The 14076-nt window shown below is 38.9% G+C and overlaps 1 protein-coding gene across 2 annotated transcripts in view; it reads right to left on the bottom strand.

The window, feature by feature from the left end:
* The window catches only part of trappc9 (trafficking protein particle complex subunit 9), a 354132-nt gene that overhangs the window by 295415 nt on the left and 44641 nt on the right, over positions 1–14076 (bottom strand). For both annotated transcript variants that reach the window (XM_074687443.1, XM_074687442.1), the window contains 2 exons: positions 13715–13841; positions 9349–9494 (listed from right to left, as the gene is read on the bottom strand). In XM_074687443.1, coding sequence (XP_074543544.1) covers positions 9349–9494; positions 13715–13841 — 273 coding nt within the window. The remainder of the gene's footprint in view (positions 1–9348; positions 9495–13714; positions 13842–14076) is intronic.

The raw sequence follows: 14076 nt of genomic DNA on the forward strand, positions 1-14076 counted from the left end.
CTACAGGCAGACCTTTAATGTATCATTAACCAACTGGGAGATTCTGATGTGATGACCTCATCATTTCAGCACTGTTTTGATCAGTTCACATACAGATTCAGTGATGTCAACAACAAATGAATAAGTAGAGGTTTAAAAATATGCACGTTTAGTCTGAACAACCAGCATTGTAACTTTTTCTCCATGTTTAGAATATGGGGAAGCAGTATACCCCCTCTTTAATTATAAAGGTCTATGGAAGCTACTATGTCATCAGTATACTATCCATAATTTTACTTACATTTGTCAGACTGAGATGGTAATCATATCCAAATTCACAATACACCAACAAACTGGGAAAAGGTAAGTTGACTCAGAAATTGCTGAACCAAACAGCCAATCAGAGCGGTGGAGGCAGAGGAACACATTGGTGTAGAGTCTGGGAACAGTGCTGACATGAATGAGCTTTCTGACGGCAATAAAAGCACTGAAAATGTTTGTAACAAAGCCAAACAACCAGACTTTGTAAACTCGGTTTGTAGTTTAGTGTTCAGAAGGCAAGTGTGTTCCTCACAGCTTGGTTATGTCCTGCCAGTCATCTATCAATCAGAGCTAACATAACCTCACTCTTCATTTTATTGATAGACTCTCAAGTTTGAACAGACCACTGCAGAATAACTGCTGACTGTGGGTTGGAATCAACATTAGCACAAACAGTTTAGCTCCTGTGTTAGCCTTTAGTTTGTGTTTAAGCCTTTAGATTGGGTTTTAGCCTTTGGCTCGTGTTTTAGCCTTTGACTCGTGTTTTAGCCTTTAGCTCGTGTTTTAACCTTTGACTCGTGTTTTAGCCTTTAGCTCGTGTTTTAGCCTTTGACTCGTGTTCTAGCCTTTAGCTCGTGTTTTAGCCTTTGACTCGTGTTTTAGCCTTTAGCTCGTGTTTTAGCCTTTAGCTCGTGTTTTTGCCTTTACCTGGTGTTTTAGCCTTTGGCTCGTGTTTTAGCCTTTGGCTCGTGTTTTAGCCTTTGACTCGTGTTTTAGCTTTTAGCTCGTGTTTTAGCCTTTGGCTCGTGTTTTAGCCTTTAGCTTGTGTTTTAGCCTTTACCTCGTGTTTTAGCCTTTGGCTCGTGTTTTAGCCTTTGACTCGTGTTTTAGCCTTTGGCTCATGTTTTAGCCTTTTGCTCGTGTTTTAGCCTTTAGTTCAAGCTGCTCTTCTGTACGTCTTTCTGGCTGACAAACTCCAGATCTCTCTTCTCACTACTAAATTTTGTTAGTCTGTGCAGTGATGTCACGGGGACTTCTTACAGCATTTAGAAACAACATGTTTTGGCGCTGTTGATCCCAGTTTTTTAAATCACAAGTTACAATCAGGCATATATCTATCAAAGTGAGACTTTTTCCTGCCTTTCCAGGGACTTAAAATCAACTGAATTTAGAGTTTTTTCTGTTGATAGCCTAGCTTAAATGTCAGCTCTCAGGCTAGTTTGTCAAAAAAGGGGCTAAACTGACCGCCACTTTCTGTAGGTCCACACTTATAAAAGGCAAGTTCTTCACACAACCCCACTTATAAAACAAGGTGTCCCTTTAAAGCAAATTCAGCTTCTGCTTTACATTTCAGAGAATATTTGTATGTGTTTCGTATATTCAGTTAGAGTTATTGATTGATACCACCCTCATACACGTTATTTTATTTTAAGGCTTTTACCAGACAACAGTTAGCTTGTGATGCGCTAATGTTCACATATTTTGGACCATACATGAATTTTAATTGTTGCTAAAATTTTCAAACCCAGGCTCAAGTGTAGCGCAGCGATGACATTGTGCACCCATGTTCAAGAGGCTGTAGTCCTCAAAGCTGAAGGCTGGGTTCAGCTTTAACTTACATGATGTCATTCCCCTCTTTCCTACTTCATCCACTGTCCTGTTTCTAAAAAAAGGGGAACACAGAAGCTCCCCAAAAAAGTAGGGGAAAAAAACATACTTTAAAAGTTCCCACTGATAAGAGTTTCCTCACTTCTCTCCATGAACTGAAATTTATCAAGCTGTTGAGACAAGCTAACTGCAGGAGTAATGAGATGACATTATGTTAAGACCTCATTGAAAGAACTCCTGAGGAGGAAGAGTGAGTTAGTGCTGATTTATCTGAGCTGTTCTGCAGATTTGGCATGACTAAAATATTTAGGGAATATTCAGAGTAAAGCTGCAGCCTCTGATTTCCTGAGAGAACGACTCGGATTTCAGCAACAGCTAAATCTCCCTTCGACTCAACGGGAAAGAGAGCAGGTCTGCACTGCAGAATCAATCACTCCTGAAAGAGCTGGTGAAGGGTTTGTTTGACTGAGAAGCTGCTGTGGTCCCATTGCATCTAAACCATCTCTAATGTGAATGGAACATTTTCTAGTCCATTTGAGAGCAGGAAATAGACTTGCAAAAGAGGGCCTGTAAACCTGAGCTCAGACCCTGGCTGGAAAAAGGGATTTATCTGAAGGCAAACTTCAGCCATGCACCTTGGGAAATTAAGGCAGTCAAAAGAAAGATATATATGGTATGAACGTCTGGAGAGCCCCACACATCCTCAGGACTGGCTCACAGGCATTCTCTCATTGCCAGCCAATTAAGTGTGAAATACACCTCAGAAGATAGAAAAACAGAGCGGAGCGCTGCCTTCCTGTTTGCATTGTTTCAGCTCCTCAAGTGACCGGTGAGATCCTCCCGTGATCTCCAAAGGCTTCAGCTCTGAGACCTCATTGTACCGAGCAACAATAAATGCTCGATACAACGCGTGGCTGCACTGTTCGTTAAACGATGCCTGGTGTTTGGTTCCTTAAGGGGTATTTATTTCTCCCCCGTGTGCTGTAAAAATCACCTTTATTGACCTGACACTGAACTGCAGAGGTTTAGTTGTGGTGTTGTATCCTACAGGAAAATATTCAGTGAAACTATCAGCAATATTAATCTTTCAAACTGAATAATACATTTCCCACTCTGCCTGGGCACTGGAGCAGAAATCATCCATGGGAAATGAGGCGACCCCAGAGCAGGGAGCAACACATTGAAGCAAAAGCAAAGCCCTTGAGCTTGTTTGAATTTAAGAGACATTAATAACTCGAATGGTGACACATTTCCAGGGACATAATGTTGATAATGAAAGAAACCAATGAAAAATACACCCTCCTCTTTGACAGTTGGGACTATTGTTTTAAATCATAATCTAACTGAATTTAAATTTTAACAACTGCTATTGAAAGCAGCTACTTCCCTTGAGTAATAAAGCTATTGTTAGAAACTGCAGTTCTTCTGGTGTCCTGTCAGGGATGACTATGAAAAAAAAACATTTTTTACTAAGATTCTTTTTGATTTCTTCTCAAGCATGCTGATGCTCAATGAAAGATTTTTTTATGATTTGTATTGATTAGGGAGGCACTGATACCATAGCATGTGAGTGCAAAAAAACAAAAACAAATTTTGAAAAGAGCACAAAGCTGTTTTTTTTCTTTATGAATGGGGTGACTGAGGGGGTGTCGTCCAGCTTAATTTTCCCTCGTTTCCACCTACTCACTCAGACCTATTTAAGTACAGTATCAGTACAAATAATCTATTACCCCCACTTATTTGGGATCTAAGACTTCAATTAAAGATAAGTAAAATGCAGAGGCACATAGTTTTGGCATGGTGCGAATGTGGAGTGGAGAGACACTATCTTGGTTGAGTGCTGAGCGGTAATAGGCCAGACAGCATGATGGCAGAAATCCTAGTCGCTCCACTCCACCAACATGCTCTAACCGATACCTCTCCTGGTACTGGGTATCAGTGTATTGGTGTTCCTCAAAGCTGGGTCATTATTGCTGGGGAGGAACCGATCCATGGTCCCAATCCAGACAACAAGCTCTATGCCTTTGTTTTACAGAACTCTTACTTACTTGATTTAAAATGTTACCTCTGATGCACTTTCTGTGTTTTTAGTTGCATTACCAGTCTACAGGGTATAAAAGTTTACAACTGAATAGAGATTCTGTACAACCTGAAGCTCTGTTTTGCTGTAAACGTTAAAATATTTTATAGTTAAAATAAATATTCACTTCAGTATCTCCATCTACTCAGTTTTTGCCTTTTACCCCCAAAATTACCAGTCTTATCCCAAAGTAGGGCATGTAGGGTTTTATTTAACACTGGTATAAGTATTGGTATTGATATCAGTTGAAATCCAAAGCCCAGGTAATGGTTTCGGTATCGGTTCCAGAAACAGAGAAGTTGGATGAATTTTGACTTCTCTTTTATTTTTTTTTACTGAGTATGGTAGTGTGCATACTTGTTTGTTCTTTTTTCCTTTCTGTCACTTGTTTGACTAGTATTGTCAAGTTTACACCCATCCATTCACCACAAGTTAACGCGTCATAAAAATTAACGCAGATTAATCTGGATCCTAAACCCGTGAGGCGTTCAAATACGCACTTATTTTCAAATGTCAAGCATTTATAAACCGTTTGTCCTACATGAAAAAAGTGGTGTTCTCGTCAGATTTTCAAATTTCTGACGGTCCCTATCACACCTGACGTCAGGAACCGGGGGGAAGAGAGAGTGCTGTTAAAGGGACTGCCGTCCACATCTCGTTTATTCGCACGTCCTTTTGAAAATCTGCAGAAAATCAACCGTTTGCTCTAGCTCAATTCTGTAAAAAACAGGTAATTTTACACTCTCTACTGCATCAAACAAGCCCTAAATGATTGATAAATGTCTTGTTTTTAAATTGAAAGAATTCTTTGAAAATTTCCTTCCATCTTCCTGGTGTCATGTTTCAGCTTGGGGCTGCTCTGCACCAATGAGCAACAGTTTGTGTGTTCAGAGCATGTTAAACTGAGAATACTTCACTTTTCTTTGATCCAAGACTTGAAAAAAGTGTTTTGTACATCGTTCCTCACAGTTTTTAGCCTGTAGCCCTGGTTGTCCTGACCTCATAGAAGTACAGAAGTTCATATTGCAGTGAAAATTGAGTCCACATTGAGTAAAACCGTGAACAGAAGCAAAAACCGTCCTAAAAATCAAATCAGCTTATCTTAGGTGCAGGACTGTGTAGATTTTGTAAAGATAGAACCATAAAACTTTTTTCATGTGTTCCTTATGCCTCAGGGTACCTAAAAATGTGTTGTATATATTCCCACCTTATTTTTAAATGTCTTTTAATGTAATTTTAATGTCCTGGAATTCAAATTTTTTATTTTGGGACCTTAAGCAGATATGAAATTAAAATGCGATTAATTAGATTAATTAATTACAAATCCTGTAATTAATTAGATTATTTTTTTTAATTGCCTGACAGCACTACTCTATATATATATATATATATGTATATATATATATATATATATATATATATATATATATATATATATATATATATATATATATATACACACACATACATCTTAGGTTAAGCTACACCTACACAAAAAACCTACACATCTATAGAATAACTTTTCTGTCAGTATTTGTGAAGGTGAAAAGCAATAATTAAGACTTTTTTTGTCTTGTTGATGAAATACATATTTAGCAAAGAAAAAATTCTAACCCTAAAATTTAAGCCTGGTAACGCCACAATATTTGGAGAAACACAACTTTTTCAAATATTTAATAAATCTTTAACTGCATATCATTTACTAGCTGCATAAACAAAAAAACTGACGCTCTCAGTGCGACGAGATATTGCCCGTTCATTGCTCTTTTGATCAGGGTACCATGTAAACAGGAAAAACGTTGTACTCATGCATGTCAACGGGCTATTCTGAATGTTTTAAGAAACCAGAGTATTGACTTTAACCCCAATATTGACTGCATGTAAACGTGGCCAGCGTTTGTCTTCGACTGATCGGCTGAGAGCTGTCAGCTTCTCATAAACACACACAGTGTTAGGAAGGGTGTGTTCAATGTATTCACCCAGTATGTCCTGTTGGTGGAAGAGCTCTTATGGATGGGTGTAATTTTCATCAGGATGGGCAAACTGCTCTATTTGTTGTGTTGTGTTGTAATACAGTGGTTGTATCTTAATTCATAATATTACCCCCTATTCTAAAAATAATGATGCCAGATATCAGTCAGATAAGAGATACAGTTCTTTGAGGAAGTGGTGAACAGACATACACCAGGAAAAAGGCTGCTGTTATTTTTAGTGTAAATCTTTTTTTGTGATATTGTGAATAAAAGTTGTGTCCTATCATGAGGATTTTGTATCATAAGCCCCATATTTTATATCATATCGTGAGCTGACTCATTAAACCCCCATTATTTACTGCTATAACTGGATTTGAAGGGGCTTAAATGACAAAAAAAAACTTAACCCATTCACACAGAGAAATTACCAGCACAGAATATTGTGGGATTAGTTTCCCCATCAGACAAAATCATGAGTTGGAGCTCATCTGTTGAATTACTGTAGCACGCATTGATGAAAAATGGCACCCTGAAGAAAGTCTCTGAAGATTACTTTTCACTGATTCAAGTCCAATTTTTTTTTTCTCTAAAAAAAGACACTGAAAACTCAAAGCCGTGTGCGGGCACTAAACAGGTAAATGAAGTTGAAGCTGGTGTTGTAGAGCACAGAACTGCATGTGGTCATTGTGTTTGCATGTAGAAACCATGCTTCAGAGACTTGTCGTCTACTGTTCCTGCATACTTGGCGCGAGCTCTCCAGAGGACAGTGGACTGCAACAGAGAAGCATGTTTGAATTAATCTCCAAAGCTCCATAAAACCAGACTGCACCAGAGGAATATCTGACTTCCTACATCTAAATGTGGATCAACGAAAAGAGAAGCCCCAGGGAGCAGACGCTGCTGTCTAATAAAAATCACTTGTTATTCATTCTCTGCCTTCATCTCTCGTATGAATGGTTTTGTACACCGAGACTGGCCACTTGTTTAACATATTATGGAATAATTTTACACCGCTCCTAGTAAGGGTTTTAGTGTAATCAGAACAAATACTAAGGCTTTGGAGGAAGATTTTCAGCTTCCTGAGGTCTGAAAAGAAGCTTCCGCAGCCACCAAGTTGTTTTTTTATTTTTATTTTTTTTATTTTATTTTTTTTGGGGGGGGGGTTGTTTTTTCTTTTATTTGTTTAGTTTTTTGTTAGTTTTGTTTCCAATGTACATTGTGTCTATAACTAACCCCAATTAATAGCTGCTACAATATAATTCAACCTTCAACAACATTTAGTAATTAATGCTGAAAATTCACTAAGAGCTGAGTCTGAGACCTTCTGACTCATTCTACTCCTGAAGACAAAGAGGAGAAGGGTCAGACTCAGGGTCTAAGGACGCCGTCACACTGGCAAACCATGCCGTGCTTAAGCACACTTCAGCCGTAAAGCAGGTTTCGAATGGCCAGTGTGACCGCAATGATGCCTAGCTTGAGCACGATTTACTTCTCCGCTTTGGCACGCTCCAGAGAGGTGGGCTTCAGCAAGGTTCACTTCATGCATGATGTATGAACTCCGCAAGCGCATATCTCGACAATCATTTCAAAAAGAGTGGGGTGTTAGAGGGCTGTGTCAGGCCAAAACAACTTACCAGAAGTCCAAAAGTCTCTAAAGTTGTAACAGTGCTGTGTCTCATTGTGCTGACTCTGATGAGATCACACTTCATGTCAACAGACGCTTCACGATGACGTAGACGGGCCGTGGGCGTGTGTGATACCTGGTACCCGGTTCATATTGGGGTAGTGCGACCATTGGCCGTACTCTCCAGCTGGGGAACAGCACTGCCGGGGGGGCAATCATGCTTAGGCACGGCATGGTTTGGATGGCCAGTGTGACCGCGCCCTAAATGTTCCCTGAACAGGTGAGTCTTCAGACATCTCTTAAAGTAGAAAGGGACTCTATGGATCATATAGTTTGGTAACTCATTCCACCATCTAGGGAACAACAGAGGAGAAGAGTCTGGCTAGAGATTCAGAGCCACTCTGGGCTGGGAGCACCAGAGCGTAGTGGGCCACAAGGAGTGTAGACCTGGATGAGGGACCCCAGGTAGACAGGAGCCGTTCTTTTCAATGTTTTGTAAGCCAGAGGGAGAGTTTTGCATATTGGAGCTGCTACTGGAAGTCAATGAATAGAAATCAACAGCAGTGTTCCACGTTGTTTTGGGCTGGTTAAAGACCAGACATGCTGCTTACGGACAAGTATCGAACTAGGTATTTTTATGGGTACCGACCGAATTCTGTCAAAAGTACTGGGTATCAATTCACATAAAATCAAAAGTTATTATGTTTAGGTACCTTAATGCATCCTTGTGATTGGTAAGGAGTGGAGGAGTAGATGATTTTCCATCCTGAACATAAGCACAGCATTGCAAGGTTTTATATTGAAAAAAAAAAGTATTAAATTGAAATAAATATACATTTTATAATCAAACAAATCAATATTTTTGCCACGTAAAAAAAAAGTAGCAAAAATTGGTAACATTGAGTACTGGTACTGATTGCCAGGTACCCGGCATTGTTACCGTATCGGTTTAAATGTGAAAGATACCCATCGCTAGTGCTGCTGCTTTCTGGATCATCTGCAGAGGTTTCAATGGAGACACAGGGAGGCCTGCTAGAGGAGAGTTGCAGTAGTCACAAGGGTCTGTTTAAGAAGCTGTGTGGCCTGCTGTGTTAGGTAGGGTCTGATCCTTCTGATGTTACAGAGGGCATATCCACAAGATCGAGCAATCCAGACCACATATACCCTAAAGGTCAGCTTGTCATCAATCATGACACCCAGATTTCAAGCAGTTTGTGGCACAAGTTAATAGGAATGAAGCAAGACACTGATCTGTGGTTGGACCAAGGGACACACTGGAGAGACAATGAGCTCAGTTTGGCAGATTTAGCTGAAGGTGGCGTTCCTTCATCCATGTGGAGATATCAGCCAGACACGCTGATAACCGAGCTGTCTGTCTGACAAAAGCCCAGGTTGAAATTACTACAAAGTGCAGAGTTTAGAAAGAGGAATGTCTAATAGTTAAGGCTGCAAATGAAAGGTTAATTCATCAAGAATATATTTATTCCCACCATTTCCTGTTACAGTCAGTGAATAAATCAGTGAACCAAGAACTAATCAAATCAGACAAAGAGAGGTGTTCATTTGAATGGGTTTCCACAGCGTGTAAGAAGTGCAAGAAAAATGAATTCTAAATGGAAAAAAATTATCTTCAATAAGTTTACTTTACTGTCTTAATGCTTAAGCTTGAGTTGGTGAGCAGGATCCTGATATGATGATTATGATTTAAACATTTTTTAAAGTCACATCTCTTAAAGATTCTCCATCACTCATCCTTCACCAGAGCCAGTTAAATAAACCTGGGAGGTGGGTTAAAGAAGGCAGAGCATCGTCTCATGTCTTACCGATCTTCTTACAGCGCTCCTCCCCTCTGTTGTGCATGATGATTGGTGAGTAGATGAAGGGGCTGGCGGTGGACATGTTCTGTCCCAGCAGGCCTTTCACTTTGTGAGGACGCAGGCTGACGGGCAGGTTGAGGAGCTTGACTGATCTGGTTTTAGAATCACAGAAAGAGGGACAACAGTTACATTAATGAGGCTCAAGTTTAATATCATTTCAGTACCAGAAATTGTGACACAGTGCTGTGCCATCAAAAGACTCCAGACAGGAAAAAAATCAAAGAAAGTCTGAGCTGCTGAATTGGTGATTTGCTTTGAGCTCTGCAGCATTTTGTTTTTTCCACAGAAGCTCACTTAATTCACCATATATATGCTTACATTCTGCCTAATTATTTTTATAAGAAAAAGAGAAACTCTGCAGAAATCTACTGGAGCGAGTACATAGGCATTTCAGTCAAAAATTACTGGTATATGTTGCAACACTTGGTTTCACTGTGGAAATATTCCAATGTGGTGAATTAAAGTGTAACAGAAGCGATAGCTGTCATCTCCAGGGTCTTGTTTGTCTTGCCTTGAGGCAGATCTGTCTTTGAGAGTCACTCTGTAAATAATTTAATTATTTTAAAAGTAAGAAAGCAGTTTCCCTCACTTTAACAAAAACTTTTCGCATTTTATCAAATGAACTTTTTTACCTCAATATTTCTACCTCGAGTGATTTCAAACTGGAAACTAGAAACCACACCCAGTACCACATATGATATCAAATATGGTTCATGGTTTCCTTTTTAACCAGCTAATGTTTTTATTCTGACTGATTTAAGTCCACAACATTTATATATAGATATATAGTAATAATAATATTAAGAAGAAGAAGAAGACAAAAAAGAAATACAAGAAGAAGAAGAAAAAGAAGAAGACGAAGAAGAGAAAGGGGAAAAAGAAGAAGAAGACTACAAAGAATAAAAAGAAGAAGAAGAAAGGAAGAAGAAGAAGCAGAGGAAGAAGAGGGAGAGAAAGAAGAAGAAGATGACGAAGAAGAAAAAGAAGCAAAAGAAGAAGAAGAAAAAGAAGAAGAAAAAGAAGAACAAAAAGAAGAACAAGAAGAAGAAACAAAAGAAGAAAAAAGTAGAAGAAGAAGAAAAAAAAGAAGAAGAAAAAGAAACAACTACCATGGAATCAATTTATAAAACAAAATGTGTTCTAAACCTTGGACTCATTGAACTATCCACCTCTGTCAGATCTTACAGGTAGACACACTCCTGGCATTGTTTTTTTCACTGAAAATCAAATTTTATTCAGAGATTCCTTCCCAGCTTCATTTTAGAAGAATTTCCTTTAAATGATGGACATTTGTAGGTTTACTGCCCAAGTCATCCCAAAACAGCTCCACAGGACTTAAGTCTACAGACTGAGTGCACTTCATATCTCTAGGCAGGTAATGTGTCAACCCTGTAAATAACAATAATCATAATAAAAATAATAGATTTTATTTATGAAACAGTTTTCTGGACACTCAAAGACACTTTACAGTGGATAAAAATGTCATATAGAATCACACACAATAACAAAACATGAATTAAAGAGAAGCAAAACAAGAAAAACAAAGTGCATTCAAAGGAAAAAAACATTAAAAGTATTTTTTTAAAGATGGGTTTTGGTGAAATTTTTTGAAAGTGGAGAGGTTAGGAGTGGCAACAGAGAAAGCTCTGCCCCCGCCAGGTTCTGGAAATCCTGACCCACCAAAAAATACCCAGAAAATACCCAGATGTTTATTAATCCTTTGAACAAAATCCACAGAAATACTGCAATTTCATTTTGTTTATGACACGTTTTTTGTACTACATTTGACCCACTGGCGTTTTTTGAGCTTTTTACTGAAGTTTTTATTTTATTCCCATCCTGTATGAAGAATGCAAAACAGGAGGTGCTCTGGGGACTGCACAGGGCAAGACCCCTACCAGCCTGTTTGACGGTCACGTGTGGCCCATGTATTTTAAACACAAGAACATCAGTTTTAGGTCAACATGCATTCCTTCACAACAGTAAATACTTGTTTTAAAAATGTAAATGTTATTCATACTGCATGTTCTTGAAAATAGTAATGTTTTTCCGAAAAAAAATGTGTAGATGAATTTATGAGAGCAGACATTTTGAAAAGCGAAAAACACAACTTCAGCTGCCTGTAGGTTTTTTGTTTTTTGTTTTTTAACACTTTTTTAAGGAAACTATGTACCACGTTGATGAGATAGAGGTCTTTAAAACTCGTGTATCAGATATGGTACAGTTAGTATTTTAGGGTTAAACATGTTTGTCAATTATGATTCCAGCTCACAAAGCGGTGAAATAGTTGTACCGACTCCCCATCCCTGGCGATAGAATAAGGGGACCAGGTGCTTACACAGGGTATATGAAGAAATCCTGAGGTTAAATTCAATACCTTTTTAAGACTTTTTTAAAAACCTTTCAAAAAATCTAAAGACCTTATTGTGAATTTAAGCTGCTGTTGGCAATCGATCTTTGACAGTTGTAGTTTGCATTTTAACCTAAATGAGGTAAGCTGAGAAGGAATAAAGCTTGAAAGAATAAATGAAACTAAAGGCAGGTTGACATTCCTATTCCCACAATTTAGTGTGCATTGTGCTTGAGATTGTGTTATGCTTTCTATTAGCGTTACATACAGACGGCTACTAAACTACTGTACCAACTGAGTTTGATGTCACATTAGCCTACGGGGTATGTTGGGCTGCTAGCGCTACGTATAGCCCACGCCTCACAAAAAATACAACTTTGCTTGTTTACAGGTCTTAAACAACAGCGCTGCATAACTGTATTGGTAAATACCTTATCTCATCGCGTTGTATCCAGTAAAAAGGTGATTTGAACAATGAAAATTTGTTCCAAAACAACTGAGATAAGGTGAAGCTTTCTCTAAATCGTAAGAATCCAAGATCCCAGGTCATCAAAAGTCTGAGGAATTTTCTCAGGAGGCTTGAGAAACTCTTATGATCTAGAAAGAAATATTTTGAGATGATAAAGCTTTTTCTAGATCCTCACACTGGTCTGTGATGAGTGTGACGAGCAGAATGATCGTCCAATCACCAGGTGTGGTTATTTCTAAAGGTACAGACCCTGAAATCATTTTCGAAACAGGTGGACTATTTCTGTGGCGGATATATAGAACCGTCGGTCTGGCGTGTCAGGTTAGTTTGTAACAGTCGCAAGGAGGTAAAAAAATATTCATGGATACGTTTGGAGTCAAAGCTTGAATACCAATTAAATTCAATACCTCATAACATTAAGATTAAGATTTTTTAATACTTTTTAAAGGCCTTAATTTTCCCACAAGTGATTTATCAACTTTTAATACTTTTTAAGACCCCGCGGACACCCTGTTACAAGTCACATGTGGGAAGAGGAGTGGGTTGCAGGACAATGTGGAACAATGTGGGGCATGTTACCACAACACTGAAACAAAGGATATTTTCTTAAATAATGTTCATCTAACCCTGAAACGTTAATATTTCTATTGAGACCAAGCTTACAATTATATGAACAACAGCAATTTGATTTGGTTGCACACAGTATGCACTTTTTTTTTTTTTTTTTGTTTTTCTCCTTTTAATGGAATTTTTTGGATTCAAAAGACAAAGAAATGTGTTTCTATAATACTCATAAAAACTGTTTAAAAAATCTGCTTGAAAAAAGTCAAAAAAAGAAACCTGAAGTTTCTCAGAGCTTGTGAAATATTGTTATTGGATACATATAGAATAACGGCTATTTTTTTACGTTCAGTGCATGTTCTCAGCTCTTAAAGGTCGACTAATCTGTGCGTAATAAAGCCAAAAAGGCATGAGGGATGACATTTTGACTTAATGTGCAAGCTACTTCTTGACGTATGTTGCTTTACATCATACTAACTTCCATGCTCACTGGACCAAGTTCCCAAAACACATGCTGTGATTTGCCCTGCACTTGTTCTGATCTTTGTTTTTCATGTCAGTGGTTGGAGGTAAGGAGGATGCAGGTGACAGGTCAATGACCTCCAGATGCCACATGTACCTTTATAATGACTGACAGCGGACAAATGTAATGCTGATAGCCCTCTTTCAGCTATTAGAGGAAAATCATTGTTTCAGAAAGGAGACTGCTGCTCTTTGGAGAGCAGAAGCCGATCAAATGCGGGCCGTGGAAAAAGTGATTTAAATGCTGTGCAGTCCCACACAAAGCAGCCCCACACCTGGTCACTCAACGTGGGAATAAGTTCAACAATTGATTAGTTGCGACAGGCCTTAAATTACGTCACATCTCTCTGGTCACTGGGGTGGTGAAATCAAGCCCTGACTCTGTCTCAGAATTGTGTGGCCAGCCTTACCTGACGATGGGGAGCTTTGTGAAGGGCACAGGGGGGAGCTTCAGTCCATCGGGCAGGGTGATGACCTCCATTCCACCTGGACACTTGGAGGTGTAGTTCTCCAGACTCTGAGTGACCTCCTTCTTTTCTGTAAACAGACAAACAGCAAATAGCAACAAAACCATGTGAGCAGAAAACTACCCAGAATGCAAGTAGCAACAATTATGACATGACAAAGCTCCATTCCCTCTAAACCAGGATAATCAGAGAGCATTTCCACTGTTGACATTTCATCTGAGGGTGAGGTGTAAATTAAGCCAACCTTAATGACCTGAGAGGTTTCTCTCTCAGCAGTATCAGCCCAGCCTTCAAGCACAATTCCA

The sequence above is a fragment of the Halichoeres trimaculatus genome, unplaced genomic scaffold, assembly GCF_033239565.1.
Source record: "Halichoeres trimaculatus isolate MK-OKI-2021-1 unplaced genomic scaffold, fHalTri1.1 fHalTri1_scaffold_14, whole genome shotgun sequence".
Lineage (NCBI taxonomy): Eukaryota > Metazoa > Chordata > Actinopteri > Labriformes > Labridae > Halichoeres > Halichoeres trimaculatus.